Genomic DNA, 15,316 nt, shown 5'->3' on the forward strand with positions numbered 1-15,316 from the left:
TACTATATGGAAGTGGCATAGCTTTAACTTTTAATGAACTCATTCCATCGTCATTACACATTTCAAACAAAGATATGTTCAGCTATTTTAAAATACGCTGGGTACAATGCCACTTAACACAAATAAAATGTTTCTGAAACATGGGAAGATTACTGAAGACCAAAAGGAAAAGTGGAGGAGGAAGAACCCAACAGATTGATTTAAAGGTAAATGTCTTAAGGATTCTTCTACTGAATAGATTAATGTGGGATATATGGAAAACCTTGAAAAGCAAAATGTCTTATTTTTTATAGGATTCAAACTTAAGATTTACAATGCAGTGTTATTACGTTTGTAGAGAACTTGGAGACTAACTATTTTGCTTAATTATATTCCTGAAACTAATACAAATGTTTTGATTGTGGGAGAAACACCAAAGAACTCTACTTTTTGATAACTATGCTAAGTTTATCCCCCCTGTAAAATATTATCCAGGTGAAACACACTAAGCTCACATAATAAATGACATTACCAGAAAACAATGTAGTCACTAAATTAAACAGCAGAGATTTCCATTTTTTTAGGAGATTAATCACAGACCTCTAGATATTTAACTCTGGCTAATACATTTAAACACAGTATGTCTCTAATACATTTAAATACAGTATACCTTTGGATGCTATGGTAATTCTGAGCTCTAGAAAAGCTACTAACTTCTCCATTCATATATAACATTGCCTAGACCAGGCAAGGGAGGATGAAGTCTTTACCAAAAATGACTAAGAACCCAAAGGAGAGCAAACAGTAAGAGCAGTTTTCTGTTACTAGCATTCCCTATTCATAAGAAAATAAAGGTTACACCAGAAAGGGTTGCGACACCAACATAAAATATATTCATGGTGTTCCCTTAACCTTGAGGAATGAAATGAAATTTTACTTCAGCAAATGAACCAGCTGAGACCAACACATACCTGATTCCCAGCAGGGAGAGCGCTCATGTCGAAGAAAGAAACGAACCTCACTTCTCTGCATCCCAAAGCGCTGCAAAATATCCAGCATCCGTTCATTATCGGCTATAGGACGTTCTGAAAGATAAAAAGCCAGCTTACTATTGCATCCCTATGTAGCTAGGGCATGTAACAAAACAAAAATATCTGCCCATCATCTTTCATTCCAGCACTGTTATTACTGAGGTTCAGTGTGGTCCTAACCCTTGCCCTCATCCAAGGCATTTCTAACTTTTCTTTGGCTCTGCACCACACCCTTGCTTCTGAAGGTGAACCAACACTTTTGAAAAGTAGATAGAGCCCTTTAGAAGTCTAAAGGAAGGAAAAGCTGATGCACCATTGCAGCCCAAGGGAACACAAACAGGCAATTTAGAGCTATTGGCTCAAGTGCCTTAGTTTCGTATTTGCAAATCACTGTACCCACTCACCACCACAGGAGTAAAACTGGTGGACCTGTTGCCCTACTTTTGTGGTACCTCAAACTTACTGCTCCATCATTCCTCTTCAAGGGCTCTTCACCCCAATTCCTACAGGTGCCAATTTGCTTTGTGAGACAACACAGTGACTCAGGTAAGAACCAGCTATTCTTTTCAGACAGTTGAGATAAAGTATCTTAAAGTTACATGCATGAGTTCCACTGAATTGCTTTTCTTGCTCTTGTTCCCAAGTTCAGGATTCAGTCCCACCTTAATTTTTAAGCTTTACTCTTTGCCTTTCAATATCACAAAAATCCAATGGGAGCCTAAGCCAATGGCCTTCATTTACTGACACTCCTTTTCTGTATCACTGTTCTTTCAATTTTTACACACTTCATAGCTGAGCATTCACAGGCAGGATATAATTAAATTACTTATTGTCCTTCAGATATTTACATAAAGGCAATTGCTTTTGTTCTTCTAAACATTTTAACATATGTTTTTATGCCTATTTTAAAAGTGATTGCAGCTATGCAGTTGACTAATATGTTATAGAGGTCAACTTTACGTAGTCAGGATATTGTCAGTATCTGAGAGGCTCGTGATCAGGTTAGATCCATTTGCATGGGGTACCAGATGGACAAGAGACATTCAGAGAAACAAGGCAAGCAGACAAAGACTGAAATTAAATACCACTAGTTCCATTTGTTCTGACAACGGTTTTGTTGGATATTTCCTTTCATTACTTAGGCAAGGGAATAAGAAAAAGAAGAAATCAGAGTAGAGTTCATTCATATTCAGTAGAGAGCCTTTCAAAGCATCTACCTTAATAAAGAATAATCATTTCACGGACAAAATTGTTCGTGTTAAGAATAAATATTTTCACTTTCATAAGAAGAGGAGCTACTAACACGTTTGCAGCATGTGAAGAGCTTTTTTCAACATAAAAGGGTTTCTTTAAATGAAATAAAAGTGCTGCAGCTGTGCTCAAGCAATCTAGGAAGGAAAATTTCTGGAGTCACTGTCAAAAGAGATTAGCTTTACAGAATAAGCAAGTAGGTCACTGTTACAGAAGAAGCAATCTCTTGGCAGTTACTTGTCTAGACAGCTAAAAAAGCTCTTCATCTGCTAAACCTTAATTCCCCCCTCTGAGAAGAAAAAAAAAAAAAAAAACAAAAAACAGTGTGACTGTCAGATTTCCATCTTAAAGAATATACAACAGGCTTATGAGATAGCTTTCTAGCAGCTAGGCAATACTTCAACTGAAACTCTATCATCAAGGGAGATGCCCTTTACCCAAGGATTCTGTCAATACCACTCAGTGACTTCAAAGGAAGGTCAATGATATTTCCAAATACCAAACAAAACTACATTTGAAAAGTTCAAGAAGAAAAGAAATTATCAAACCTCAGTTTTTATACCCTGCCCCTTTGGAGGGGAAACAAAACAACAACAACAAAAATAAAAGACAAAAGCCTTTACATATAGAGACACACTTTTGGCTGCTTTCTGTGGTCAAGATAGTCATCTAACAGAATTCTGATGATAATAGAAAGATCAAGAAAGCTTGCTGATACTCATCAAATTTCAAGCAAAACTGGGAGGACAGGGAAAGCAGTAAACTTGCCCTCATTCAGCAAACTGAGTGCCTCAAGCTAACTTTCAGCAATGTTTCAAACTATGTTTAATACTGTCTGACAACAGAAGCTAAAATTCCTCAGCATGCATCAGGAGGGAGGGACAAGCTACCTCAGAACAATGTTAGTAATTGAAGTCCAAGCACTCATTTTTCAGCATACATCTTCCATTTCTACCTCATAAGGATGGCTGGCATGTGCCATGTTTATTTTAAAATTAAGTTTAACTTGTTCAGTGTAATAGAAGCCACAATACCATCTTGGCAAAATGAGACAGTGAATTTTGCTGACACCTAAAGCAAAATAAGGTAAAGTTGAGAGCATTTTTTTTTCCAAAAAAATAAATCCAAAATATAAATTAAAATACAGTCTGCAAATGATTGCTGGTGAACGTTACGCAGATGTTTAAGAAAGGACATTTTTTATTAGAAATACACATATGCTCCAGCCAGTAGTCAAGTCTTGATGGCATATGATTTTGGACATACATGCACCGGTGTCCATATAAAGAAGTATATAATTAGTCAATATGACAGGACCAGTGAAGGGAACAGGAGTAATTTGATTTCTAAAAGGAGTGCCAATATTTTTATTGTATAAACAAACAATACTTTATTGTTTGTTTTTTTTCGGTCTTGTGACAATAAACTGCCAGTAACCAATAATAACCAAATAACATAATGAGAACAGGCTTTGCAAAGAAAAGAAATTTTGCTAATCTCCGAAAAAAAAAAATTCTACTTCACTTTGTTTCTGTATTCCATTCTATTTTCTTCTATCTCCTCAAGTACCAGAGAGGCTGACAATTTGATTGTGTAACTGTAAACAGGCTGTCCTTGACATATCCTTCACAGGCACCTCAAAAGCAGGTCAAGAAGCCAGGTATGGGAAAAAAAGTGAGAAACTGCTCACAGTTCAGTAGAAGTCCGACTTTGGTAAGGAGGTTTTGGGGGATACTTTGGTTTTGGAGGACATTTACTCTTTTCCATCACAACTTTTGCTCTATAATAGAGCATGGAGCTAAGACTAACCATAATTTCAGAGTATGAAACTACACATATATACATGTACACCTAAACCTTTATTTTACTTGTCTTCCATTGTAGAATTTGAAACTGCGTTGATTTAGACAGACCTGGACAGAGACATACAGTAAAACCACCTTCCTAAAATATCTCTTTCCACATTGGGTTGTGGTTTTATTTTACTATCATTTATACAGAAAAAAATATTTTCTTTTCTTTATGTCTTTTTAAGAAGGAAAAAAAATCTATTGTATTTTTTAAAACTTAGAAGTATCAAAAACATTACATCTGCACTAGAAACGACTAAAAATCAAGAGACCAGACTCGAGTATCTCATGCAAATTATCCATCTCACCAAAGACTTCTTTAAAGAGGTATAGGCCTGAGACAACAGCAGAGAGACAGGAACTTTTATTCTTATCGTCTAATTATTTTATAATTTTTTTAAAGCATCTCAAAATAGCTGGATCAAATAACATAATTTTTCATGACTTAAAAATCCTGACAGTGATTCATCTTTTCTACACCTCTGTGCAGCTACCAGGATCTAATGAGTACCATGGAGACAAGAGATAAGAGTCCCTTCCTATTTAAGCCAGACAAGTTAGCCCTACTTCAGCTTTTGAGTTGCTTGTTGACATGTTCTTCAGTCCCAACAAAGCACTACAAGTTATGGAGACCTGAATTTCCAAAACAAAAATCAGCAAGAACACAGAAAAAGAGTGGGGCAGGAGGGAGGGAAGAAAACCAACCACAAACATAAAATCCTCTTCCACCAGCTCAACAGACAAACTACTTTACTGACCTGTCCTCATCTCATCCCTCCTATCCGCTATGTATCTTCTTTAGAAAGTATTTCATACTTTGTATAACTGCAGCTGCTTCTAATAACACTCCTTCCCTCCCAGAATCAATTAATGCCATCGTGAACAACAAAGTCAATATCTGAAAAAGGAAGTTTTCCTTTGCCAAAGCAATTGAAAATATCTATGGAATTTAGAAGACCGTCTATTCCATAGAACTAACAATATTTATCACTCCAAAAAGCCCACACAACCCACTTTGATTATACCACTGGGGAGAAGAATAAATGAAAAACAATTCCCCTACACCCTTCACAGACTCATTTGAGTTGGAGAAGAGCTACCTGCCCATGTAAAAGAACATCCACATGCTTGGCTTTGCTTCTTTTATTTTCAATCATTTTTTGTATGTGTGTACCTTCCTGTAGATGTGTTATTATACACCAGTTTGATGAAGAGATTAACAAAAATGTAAGGCAGACACTCTCTGGGACAGAACCATGTCTTTCAGGTCTCTGTACCCTACGACAACAGCAGCAGTGAATGCCCAGCAGGTGACAAAGCAGGAGTTTAACCTACCTGAGCCACACCACACTTCAGCCAGGTGGCACTCACTTTCACCAGGCTCCTTGCACAGCTCCACCACGTCTCGGCATGTTGTCTCTGGGGTGACTGGCACCTCTGTGAAGTGTTGTTCATTGTTGCTGAGGTATACTGTCAGAAACATCTGGAAAAGACAAAGACAACAGCATACATTAATTTAGAACACAAAACCAGGCAGCATATCGAGGGCACAATTTTCATTAATTGCATTATTTTCAACATAATAGTACCATTCATCATGAACTACTGTGCATATTGAATTTCAAAACAAACCCAGATTTCTTTTTCAGGTACAAGCCAGTGAGATGTTAGAAGTAATCCTCTGCACACTTCAATTATGTTACTGAAGTATTTTTTGTTTGTTTGTTTAACTGGACCTCCTGCTCCTTCCTTTTCTTTTAAGGTAATGTTATCATATTTCTTCTACCTTACCATACTTAAATACTACACATCCATTTGACGCGACAGACACCTAGAGTTCAGAAATTTTCTTTATTGTGAAAAACAAGGGAAGTGACATCCGTGGAAGATGACTGGACCTTCCAAAAAGGAATTGGCATCAATTTGAACTTCCATAACACTTGGCATTAAAAAGTTTCTCAGAAACACAAGCTGACTTGCCCTGCTTAGGGACATGACTTAGTGGTAGACTTGACAGTGCTAGGTTAACGGTTGGACTTGATGAGAGGTCTTTTCCAATCAAAACAACCAAAACAATTCTATGAACACAAGGTGTTCCCCCCAGGTGCCACTAAGAGGAAAGCAGTGCTATTTTACTTGGCTTTCTCTTCACTGCTGTAGATGGATCCTTTATCTTGGGTTGTTATTCTGTATAAACACACCACACAGCTAGGTGTTATTCTTGCTCATGTCTTTCCTGACACAACTAGAAGACACACATTTTAAGAATTAGTTTCCTTATTTAATCTTTGATAAAACATATTGATCACCAGTTACCTTGCTGTATGCTATTAATATTAAACATCCAAAGTTGAGCTGCTAGCTAAAAATGAACATCAATTTTCTTCTGAAATCTATTCTGAACATCAGGATCAAGTGCCAGCTCATCATGTAACTCCCAGCATCATAAAAATCAGCTAAATGTCTCCAGAAAGCAATTACTCCACTACAAATTTCAAGCAAGAGAAACCTTATCAAAAGGCTACACAATTCAGCCTTTTCCACACAGATGGAAAACCTGTCTATGCCAGAAAAAGGCACAAATATAACGTTAGAGAACCTTTGTGTCTCCTCATTTTTCTAGAGGGTAGAAGGGGCCTACATCTTCATGAACGATGGTTCAAAGGTCAAAAAAAGAGTCTGATTCAAACAAGGCAAGAGAGATGCATAAAACGTTCTTCTAAGTTTAAAGAAGAGGTCATTGCTACAAGCAGTTATGCTGTGATTTTGTGGGAATACTCTAGAACAAGTCATTTTTGATGAAAAGTGGAATTTAGCCCATTGTCTTCACAGTTTTATGAAGCTCCCCTCAGTGACTCCACCAGCTTAGAAATGCAAACATCTCTCAAGCCTCCAAAGCAGTGGTCTTTCAAATGCCAAGACCCCCTCCACTCCTATGAGAGAAGCCACCTTTATTGTTTTAAAGAACTTCTATGAAAACATTTCCACACTCAAATGTGTGTTATTATACAGAGCACAAACATTTGTCCCACTTTTGGCAGCACAAACACTTCAGAAGAGCGTTTCAGGCCTTGGGATTCAGCACCAGATTCAGCATCAACAGCATACACAGTTTCTGATCTCTGATTTTACACAGCTCCCCAAGACAATGCTTTCTGATAAATTCCTAAAGACCTTCTACAAATATTCGCAAAAAGCCTGCAGAAGGAGAGCTCAAAACTGCCCCTAATCCTTTGAAAACCATTCAGACCCCTCAACCATTTCCTTGTTGCGTTATAGCAAAAAGTAATAAGAACAACTCAGAGCTTGTAAGAGGAGGAATGAGTAGAAAGAATGTGGAAAACAAAAAAAAAAAAGAGCAAAGGTAGCAAAAATTTTGTTGTTTTGCTGACCCAGAGAATCCCGAGGAGGGCAGGAAGGCCGACAGAGTGGGACACGCCGATTTCAGCTGGACTGAGGGCTGCTGTTCAGTCAGAGGGGAGCATCCCCTGCACTCCACCTGCCCCCAGGACCACGGCTGCTCACCCACATGCCTCAGTTCAGAGGTTTGTTTGCTGCTACTCCCTCCCTGGTATGCTTTGTGTGGGCCAGAAACACACCACAGGCATGCTGGTAGGATCAGCTTACCACATGCCTATTATTACTCTGGGAAGACAGGCACAACTGTTGTGCTGTTTACTGTGCAGCATGCTGATGTACTGACCTAAATTAGGAGACAAAGCTTTCCAAATAGCACCTCCGATATTCTGCTTTGGTCTTTCAGCACCAAACACTTGTGGTTTTTTAGATTTAGTATTTCTCAAGGCTGACGGCAAGAGATGTCGTATGCAACCAGGTAAAAAAGCCATTTAATCACAGAAACTGGGGAAGAGAAGTATAAAATAAAAAATAGGCTCTCAAATAGCTTTAGAGCAGGATTACGTAGGAACGCAAAACACAAACACTTCACATTTAACGCTAGATAATCTTATACTCACAACAACGCTTAACAGCACAGGTGGTGTGTCAGCAGTAAGATTTGTTGGCTTTAAAAGAAGAGTTTATAGATGAGAATTAAAAAATTATACAGAAGCATGGCATTACACACAAAGCAGACCTAATTTGACCCTAGCAGGGCTGTTCGCTCTCCAGTGTGCCTGTTTATCTCCAGCCGTTAATCCTTAGGATTTGCCAGCACAGACAGCTACACAGGAAGGATCACGAGTTGTGATTTCCATCCACAATGCTCAAGATAATTACTAACACATTAGGCCACGAGTGCTCAAACCTGCTGTGTGGAGGCCATTTTTGAGACTTGGTGGTACCTGCAGTAAATCTACCAGGTGTGTTCTTGGGATTGAGGGTGAGAGGGAAACACCACTCTGTGCAAATTCCCTAAAAACATGCCCCAAATTCTGAAAAGTCTGAAGTAACTAAAAAGAACGCAAAATGGATGAGACTTTTGCAGTTACCTCCTTCCATTTCCCCCTAGCTCCAGGGACAACTCTGAGACCATTTGGAAGTCCACCAAGCAGTTGTGCCCCTCCTCTCTCACCCAAGTGGCAGTGACATCTATCTCCATGCCTCCTCTCCTCCACTATCCACATTTCCATGAGGACTCCAGCCAGGGGTAGTCTGCTTCAGACTGGCTACATCTAGGGAAAGGATTTAGTAACTCATCCTTCCCCTTGGAAGGGTTAAAATAAAGCATCCACTAACCACCCTACCAGCTAGTTTATATTCCTGTTTGATTGTTGTGCAGCAACAAAAGAGAAAAAATAAAAAGACAACTCTTGTGACACCTTGTTTGGAAGTTTGAATCCTGTACCTTACATCAAGCTAGAGTAAAGTGGTCATTTGTTGCTCCCTGAAACTGAAGATGTTAAAACAGTTGCAAACAAAAATCCAGGAATATGGAAAGAAAAAAATAATAAAAACAACATGCAAAAGGTAAAAATCAAACTCAGTTTCAAGGTAGGCATAAGTAAGGCACGTACTCAGCAGTGGTGAGGTCGCACCTGGCATGACAAGAGGCAATGGGGGTAGACTGGAACAGAAGGGTTTCCATCCAAACATCAGGAAACACTTATTGACTGTGCAGGTGACAGAGCACTGGCACAGGTCACCCAGAGAGTTTTTGGAGTCTCCCTCCTTGGGGATCCTCAAAAGCTGCCTGGACATGGTCCTGGGCAACCTGCTTTTGGCAAGGGTTGGACCAGATGACCTCCAGAGGTCCCTTCCAACCTCAGCCATTCTGTGGTTCTACAGAGCAGACTGAAGACTAAAGACACACTAAAACAAGGGGAAGACAAACCTCATTCAGACCTTACACTTTATTTCAAAAACAGCATTGAGGCAAATGCTGAAATACCTGACAATTCCATATAGTCCTGGATTATGGTTTTTCATTCTTTCTAAGGACTGAGTTTTAGGAATGCCCAGAGAAGGCTGAGAACTTTTAATCAGGGACCTGACTTTAAATTCTAAAATAAGGGTTTAAATTCTAAACCAAGGATCCCTCCAGTATACTTCCTCCCCCCGAGATGTATTCACCGTTTCTAAGTACTGAAAGGCTTTACACCGTAGAAGCATCCCAGTACTGCAGCACTCTTGCAAGGCACCAGGGATGTGCTGTACATCTAGCAAAGCAGTTCCTTTTAAAGTCACACCACAAATTTCAGCTGACTCAGCTACAGCTTAGAAAATAAAGTTTGCAGTTATGGAGCCACCAAATGAGGCAGTTCGATCGGGTGCACCAAGGGCAAACGGATGACCAAGGGCACATGAGCTAAAGCAAGAGATCATTTTTGCAAGGAATGACTGTGATGAATGACTTACAAGCAACTGGATGGGAAAGCAGAGTACCAGACATAAAGGAAGACTAAGTCTCAAAAAAGCCTGACATTTAAGACACAAACCTATGAAAATCCAAATTGTCGTGAATTACAACTTTAAGTCTTCTCAGCATAAAATGTATTATTTTGTTCCAACCTGTATTATTTCTGCATCACCTCCAAATATAGCCACCAAGTCTGGACTGTAACACACCCGGGAACAGGAAGAGAATGTAGCAAAAAAAAGCAACCAAAATAAAGGAGGTCAGAAGAAGGTATCAATTAAAGCCAGTCACACCCCACCTTATAATCCTCCACCTCTCTCCTGCACACCAGTTCCAAATAGCCTTACACTTGACAATCAGACACGTGCGCTGTAAGCTCATCAACAGCATCATTTCATATAATTGCACTGACATTAAATAAACCATAACAGGTCTCAACAGCTGCTAATCAGTCTCCAACTTAAAGTGAGATATTAAGAACGGATAGCTCTACAAAAGCAATAGTCTATGAACACACTGCATTTTGGCTCCTACTTGGTGACATTAAAAACAAAGAACAGCTTCCAGAACTGTTTGGAATACAAGTCTGAGCAAACACATGCCTTAAAATTTACATCTATCCAGCAAGATACCGTATATATATATATTTTTAATCAATCTCTCCCTTAGGTAAGAAGGCCTCAATTACTGATTAAGATGGAGGAGACACAGAAATGCAGCTTACTTTACTCTTGAGCTTTGAGAGCGTTTCTGAAAGGATCAGAGATATCTTACTCCTTAACTTTTTGTAAAACTGACATCATACGTCTTAGCTATTAAAAGGCTGTGAAGTTGGACATTTTCCAATTAATATACAAACAATATTAAATTATGCTGCTTAAATTACTTGAGCAGTAATCTCAGAGTGCACATATTCAGTAGAAAACTCCATTATTTTGTATGATATGGTTTAAAATAACAAGGTCTTGGTGAATCCCTGAAATTTAAAGGATAAGCATACTATTTTCCCCCCAAAGATCTAATTCAGTTCATTAAATTTCAACAACGGACAACAATCTTCTAGAGCAAAACTCATTAACTTATAAAATATTACACACAAATAGATGGTCCATTAAAAATACCAACTTACCCCTGTTTTTCACTATTTCCTTAATTCCTAATCTACTGCAATCTTTTCCTGCATACCATGCAATATACAATATGAACAGTGGCATCTATTCATGTACTATTTTTCATCTTCAAAGCATTTTATAACCAGGAAGTCCTGACACAAGCAAGCAGTTTCCTACTTTACAGACTGGGAGACTGAGGCATACAAGGCAATGACAGAGACAAAAACGTTATTTGCTTGCCAAACAAGCGCACTGCCTCTGAAATCGTGATTCATTTTATTATCTTGCATTAGAGCTAATAATATAATTTTTGTGCCACATTTCATATTCTCTGTGGTTTAGAGTGATCGTTAATATTCTTGAATCACATAATACTCCTGTTGCTGGCTGGTTGTCTTAACTCGCATAACAAATTCTTAGATCTCACCTTTAAAGATGCATTAAAAGTCACTCTTAAGGTTGACAATGCAACATTTTACAGCAATATTCTCTCTATTGTTATCTGAGTTATGCCTATTATATGAAGCTGCAAATGGTTCAGGATAGACAATATATTTTCCTACAACATGGAGAGCATATACACCTGACGTGCTGTATAAACAAGTCTCCAAAAAAGAGCTCATCGCATGTCCTTCAACAACTTCACTGCAAAGTATGATTACAAAGCAGCAATGTATACCACTGAAAAGCCATTGTTTCAAATGCAAAGTAGCTTTTTGAACAGCATATGGGATGGAGAAGAATGACAACACAATTTACATCCTGAAATAAAATATATTTTTAGAAGATAATTTTAGTTGCCTGAAAAATTAGCACCACAGTTTTTACAATGAATAGATTATCAGATTTTAAGTATAGATAACAAATGAGAAGTAACTGATTCCACCCACAGACCTGATACCTAAAGTTTTAACTACAAGTCAGTTTTTCCTAATATAAAATGCCTTCAAACAAAGAGTTTTACATGGAAGCACCTTACCTAACGGGAACACTGACACTGCACCTTCCTAGATTGCCATGAAGGAATCAGCTGCTAAAAGAGATATTTTTGCTGACTTGATGCAACTTTCTAAACAACAGAAGACAGGCTGCACAACTGCAGATTTTCATGTTCTGAAAAACAGCATTCAGAACTGGCATGCAGTTGCGGGGCCTCGGTTTGATTTTTAATGCAAAATACACCTTAATAAAGTAAATCTATGAGCCTTTCACATGAAGTTCCTCAGAACCTTAAACCAGTCCTTTAGTAGGCAACATAGTCACTTATTGTACCAGAAAATTAAGGTAAGCAAAAGATTATATAATAGACTTACTAGAAGACAGGCACACAGGACGATTGCTATCCCTGATTTTTTCGCATGCAGCTGTTCAATAAAGTTAGGTTCAATAGAAACGCAGAGTGAAGTTTAAAATTTACCTATCGCAACACCCAAATACAGAGAGTCAGGTTCCTTCTGTCTCATCTGCAGCATACACTGGTCCGTTTATATTGTACTGGCTCTTAGCCATAAATGTGAGAAAGGAAGTTATGATGCAAGGTAGGTGGAGTACTGTAGGAAGCACCATAGAATTGTTCAAATTATTCCCAGTCTATATAAAGCATGGCCTTTTTCCCTCTCAATTGTATCGCAGGAGAAAACAGGACTCAGCCTTTACTCTCAAAGGCATGGTAGTTACTGCTTGTATACTTTAAAGATAAGTTTATTATGTATTTGTATTTTATCTTTGGTAAACTTGTCAGTTTTTCCAGGGTTTAAAACATAATGTAGACTTCCATGCACTTTTGGGCATGAAAAAGGGAGTAGGAAACAGCAAAGAGAAAGCTGCTTTTCTTTTCCTCCTTTCCTTTTTATTTATAAATCCTTCAAATAGAGAAAACAGAAAGAAAGCCATCTGCTTTTGGTATACATTAGTACACTGGGCAAAAGCTACAGCACAAACATTAATCTCTGCCATATTACATCTCACTATCAGGCATGTTTCTGAATCATCATTAAGGGAATTTGAAGATCTGCATGGAAAACAGGCTGAGTTCTGGCCAAGCGCTGTTACCATCTGAAGTTACTGGATGTGGGTTTGGGACCCACCTACTTCATGAGCTGCAACTCCAAAGACTAAATTCAGTGCTTCAGTTCAGACCTACTGATGAGGAAGATAAAATTACAACCTTCCTGCCAAATTTAACAGAAAATCATCATCATCCCAGTTTAGCTGGTTTAGTTTTGTAAAATCTGTCAGACATAGCTCGTGACTGGTAAATAGAGGGTTCCTAACCTACACCCTCCTCTTTCAGTAGTGCATTACACATGAGGTCATTAAGAGGCGATCTTTCCAAACTAAGAATTTCACTCTGAATCCACATTACATTTTTCCTGACCTATTTTCTTCCATCATCCTTAGGCACAAGAACAGAGCAGAAGTCCTCCCAGAGATCTGAAAGGTCCAGACAAACAAAGCTTGCGATTTTGGATGAACACCAAAACCAGGAGCACCACGCTTCTGCACACTCCGCACGCCTAGGGTTAAACCACCACGTAGCACTGAAGGCAAGGGCGTCTCAATTCAGGGGGAGCTTTTAAAGCCACTTGTACCTTAACGCTGCAGGTATTTATCACAACCTTGGCACTGAGCAGAAGGAAATGTTCCAAAACATATGGGCCAGTTTATTTGTTTTAAGGGAGAAACAAAATTGGTTTCATTAACATATGTTAGAAACCACAGCCTTTTACTGAGCACCCATAGCTGCCAACGTGTCACGCATAGCTCATTCTGTTCAGACCTGAATCCACACTTTCCACGCTTGGATTTACACCAATTTTGTTAAACAACTGCAAGACTTCAGGGTAAACAAATCCTGACAATGTTCTTTACATCGTACAACACCACAGCATGTTCACGGGCCTCTTCCCGTTACCATCTGTGCGTTGGGGTTCCTCACGTTCACATGTTCCCCTCAAGTATTCTTCCCCTCTCCCCATTCAGAAACTCTCTCCCCAGATCCTTCCGGATGGCTCAGTAGAGCCGCCACTTCCATGCTGTTAGACATTTCACAAAAAAAAAAACACTGCAAGCTGACAGGCAGAGAAGTCAGCCTACACACAGTGTTTGGACTGCCGATGCTGGTGTCTTGCTTGGAGCTTGTTCCTCCTCTCCTCGTGGAGTCAGTGAAAGGAGGATTTGGTCTTTGGAGACGGGCCCCTTCAGTCAGGCTCTGCCTTGTCATCAGTGTTGAACACAGCCACGAAGGCTTGGTATGCATGAGGAATGTCTTGTGTGCCTGCAAGTGATACACTTCTACCTAATTCTTACCATAGCTACTACACTGGCAAACATAACCGTCTAAATCCTGTAAACTACAGTGAGGTTTACATTTGTTTCTCATCTCATTCCTCAGTATCACAACACATTGCACCTAGCAGAAGAGCCTAAAGCCAAGACAACGTCCATGCATAATGAATGGGGTTATGAACTCCAACTCAAGGCTGAATCATCTCAATTTTCTGTGCTTGCACCAAACCCAGAGACAGTCTTTGTAGTAAATACATAAATTAATTAAATCAAAAAGAAACTAAGCTGCTCTTGCTGTTCTAGAGCATTATATCCTCCCGTTGGGAATAAACATTCTTGTTGGCTCAGCTTCCTAGACAGCTGGAGGCCTATGAGAAGCCATACCAAGTGCTCCCCATTGGGACACCTGAGAATGACACCTCTCAATATACCCCATTAAGATGCACATATATTCTTGCAGTGGAAAAATATATACTTTTTTTTTTTTTTTCCTGCTAAAAGAAGCAGACTTTGCATGAGATAAGACTCTTTCACAAAGGAAAGTGAAGGTGCACCTGTACCAGGGATGAAAGCATATTTAACAACCTACACCTCAAAAGAGCAGGTAGGTTATCATAGCAAAGTGGCAACTCTACCACCCACACCATACTGCCTGCTGGCTAAGGCAGCAATTTGTTCTTGGGTTTAAAAATACCCAAGAGTTTTCTACTCTTCCAGCCAACGTATAACAATCTCACCAATTAAAAGATGAGCAGCGTTCGTACCCGGGAGCACTGTGCCTCAGCCCACCAGAACACGCAGGGCGAACCCACGTTCATCAGGTGACGAGTGCTCAGCCCACACACCAAGCTCATTTATCACCTTCTGCTTACCTTCTTTTTTTGCGTGAGTTGGTATCTATATCAAGCAGTCTCAAAAAAAAAGAAAAAAGAACAAGAAAAAAAGAAAAAGTACAAGTTCTGCAATTTAATAGTAAAACGAAGCAAA

General features: G+C 39.1%; 1 protein-coding gene across 1 annotated transcript in view; it reads right to left on the reverse strand.

The window, feature by feature from the left end:
* TP53BP2 (tumor protein p53 binding protein 2) overlaps nt 1–15,316 on the reverse strand; it is a 46,225-nt gene that overhangs the window by 21,688 nt on the left and 9,221 nt on the right. The window contains exons 2-3 of the mRNA XM_032184705.1: nt 5,447–5,594; nt 951–1,064 (exon numbers count right to left, since the gene is read on the reverse strand). Of these exons, the coding sequence (XP_032040596.1) occupies nt 951–1,064; nt 5,447–5,594 (262 nt within the window). The remainder of the gene's footprint in view (nt 1–950; nt 1,065–5,446; nt 5,595–15,316) is intronic.

Source organism: Aythya fuligula, chromosome 3, assembly GCF_009819795.1.
Source record: "Aythya fuligula isolate bAytFul2 chromosome 3, bAytFul2.pri, whole genome shotgun sequence".
In the NCBI taxonomy this organism is placed as follows: Eukaryota; Metazoa; Chordata; class Aves; order Anseriformes; family Anatidae; genus Aythya; species Aythya fuligula.